This window comes from Limulus polyphemus, unplaced genomic scaffold (genome assembly GCF_000517525.1).
Source record: "Limulus polyphemus unplaced genomic scaffold, Limulus_polyphemus-2.1.2 Scaffold5812, whole genome shotgun sequence".
In the NCBI taxonomy this organism is placed as follows: Eukaryota; Metazoa; Arthropoda; class Merostomata; order Xiphosura; family Limulidae; genus Limulus; species Limulus polyphemus.
The window spans coordinates 51,108-53,981 of record NW_013671422.1 but is presented as its reverse complement, the minus strand read 5'-3'; the positions used below and the strand labels follow the sequence as shown (position 1 = coordinate 53,981).

At 38.5% G+C, this 2,874-nt stretch overlaps 1 protein-coding gene across 1 annotated transcript in view; it reads right to left on the bottom strand.

Annotated features, from left to right (window-relative positions):
* LOC106473015 (neurogenic locus protein delta-like) overlaps positions 1 to 2,874 on the bottom strand; it is a 15,420-nt gene that overhangs the window by 2,846 nt on the left and 9,700 nt on the right. Inside the window, exon 7 of the mRNA XM_022401525.1 lies at positions 1,676 to 2,639. Within this exon, the coding sequence (XP_022257233.1) occupies positions 1,676 to 2,639 (964 nt within the window). The remainder of the gene's footprint in view (positions 1 to 1,675; positions 2,640 to 2,874) is intronic.

The window sequence follows — 2,874 nt, the reverse complement described above, 5'->3', positions numbered from 1 at the left end:
ACACTGGGTGCAACTACCCACATTAAAATAGCATACTTCTAACACTGGGTGCAACTACCCACATTAAAAATAATATACTTTTAACACTGTGTGCAACTACCAGCATTAAAAATAACATACTTCTAACACTGGGTGCAACTACCCACATTAAAAATAACATACTTCTAGCACTGGGTGCAACTACCCACATTAAAAATAGCATACTTCTAACACTGGGTGCAACTACCAGCATTAAAAATAACATACTTCTAACACTGGGTGCAACTACTCACATTAAAAATAACATACTTCTAACACTGGGTGCAACTACCCACATTAAAAATAACATACTTCTATCACTGGGTGCAACTACCCACATTAAAAATAACATACTTCTAACACCGGGTGTAACTACCCACAATAAAAATAACATACTTCTAACACTGGTAGGAAAAACACTGGGAGACGATTTCATCAGTATAAATACACATATACCTGTTAAATTATACACTTTACCTGTCACACTATTCCTTGCTTGTTAAAGTATACACTTTACCTGTCACACTATCCCTTGCTTGTTAAAGTATACACTTTACCTGCCACACTATCCCTTGCTTGTTAAATTATACACTTTACCTGTCACACTATCCCCTGATTGTTAAATTATACACCTTATCTGTCACACTATCCCTTGCTTGTTAAATTATACACTTTACCTGTCACACTATCCCTTGCTTGTTAAATTATACACTTTACCTGTCACACTATCCCCTGATTGTTAAATTATACACCTTATCTGTCACACTATCCCTTGCTTGTTAAATTATACACTTTACCTGTCACACTATCCCCTGATTGTTAAATTATACACTTTACCTGTCACACTATCCCCTGATTGTTAAATTATACACTTTATCTGTCACACTATCCCTTGATTGTTAAATTATACACTTTACCTGTCACACTATCCATTGCTTGTTAAATTATACACTTTACCTGTCACACTATCCCTTGCTTGTTAAAGTATACACTTTACCTGTCACACTATCCCTTGCTTGTTAAAGTATACACTTTACCTGTCACACTATCCCTTGCTTGTTAAAATATACACTTTATCTGTCACACTATCCCTTGCTTGTTAAATTATACGCTTTACCTGTCACACTATCCCTTGCTTGTTAAATTATACACTTTACCTGTCACACTATCCCTTGCTTGTTAAATTATACACTTTACCTGTCACATTAACCTTTACTAGTTAAAATATACACTTTACCTGTCACACTCTTCTTTACTAGTTAAAATATACACTTTTACCTGTCACACTATCCCTTGCTTGTTAAATTATACACTTTACCTGTCAGACTACACCTTATATGCAAATAGTCATGCATTGTTGATTATCAATAAGTAACTAAGAAAGTTGTATCTAACCAAGTGAATATATTCACTTTAATATACAGTATTTTTGTAATATTTACAAATCAATAGTTTACCATCAAGTTCTTGTGAACCCTTCCCTAACGTTGAGATATTAACTCTATGCTAACATGCTTACTTTTCGGATTGTTCAAAGCCAAGATTCATTTAGAAAACAGACTTAAAAAAGATGTGTTACAAACAGTATCCTCTACTGACACGAAGGTTGTATTGAAGATCTCACAAACTTAGTAACATGAAGAGAATAATTAATTACCTCTGACTAACTGACGAGGCCTGCTGTACACTCTGTTGCTTTCTTTCTAATGTCCTTTGTGAATTAATTAAATGTTTTTCTGAGTCTCTGTCCAGCACTTTGCTAGTACAGTCTGTATTAAGAAGTTTAGTCCGTGGTAAAGACTGACCCTTGGTCAGCACCCCAATATCCTGGCTTTCAGTGCTAATGTTTAAAAACTTTGAGCTTCGTCGTTCAAACGTGTTAATTATTTGGTTGTCTAAACACTTTTTGTTCAAACTTTGCACGGAATTAAGTTCGTTTTGCTTCCGGATTGCCTCTTCATCCCGCCTCTCTCTTTCCAGCCGCTTCTTTCGCCGAAGAAGCAGAATAATCACCACAGCGGTGATGGCTAATAAAGGTATTATTGCTGATAACGTTCCAATTAATGCCATCTGGTGACCCGAGAGTTTGTTTTCATCTGCCACGTGATGAGAGACACCAGGTACGTCCGAGTCTGATGGAACGTCCATACCTTGTTGGCTAACGAAACGTATTTCCTCCTTTCCACCGCTGTTCCTCGTATCTGTATCACACAACCTTCCACTAAACCCCGCCGGACACACACACACAAACACATTGACACGATCCACGCAGGATCCGCCATTCTGACAGGGATTCGAGCTGCACTCGTCCACTTCCACGGAACAGTCCTTGGATGTGAATCCTGGATGACATTCACACCGGAAGTCGTTGACCAGGTCGTGACACGTGCCACCGTTCGCACAAGGTTTGGTCAGGCAATCGTCCACGTTCACCTGACATAAGGAACCGATGAAGCCTGGCACGCACGAGCAGTGAAAGGAGTTGACGTCATCCACACAAGTGCCTCCGTTTAAACATGGATTCTCGGCACAGTCGTTGATGTCCATCTCACAGTTATCCCCGACGAACCCCGTGCGACAAAAACACGTGTAACCGTCCGAGTGACCCACGCAGCTTCCACCTGCACACGAAACACACAATAATCAGGAGATATTCACCAACACTGTTGTATAAACTAACAATTCTACCCTTAAACACTGTTCAATTACACAATTGTCTCAATCTCTTGTTTACAACTGAAATGTTGTATAAACTGACAATTCTACCCTTAAACACTGTTCAATTACACAATTGTCTCAATCTCTTGTTTACAACTGAAATGTTGTATAAACTGACAATTCTACCCTTAAACACTG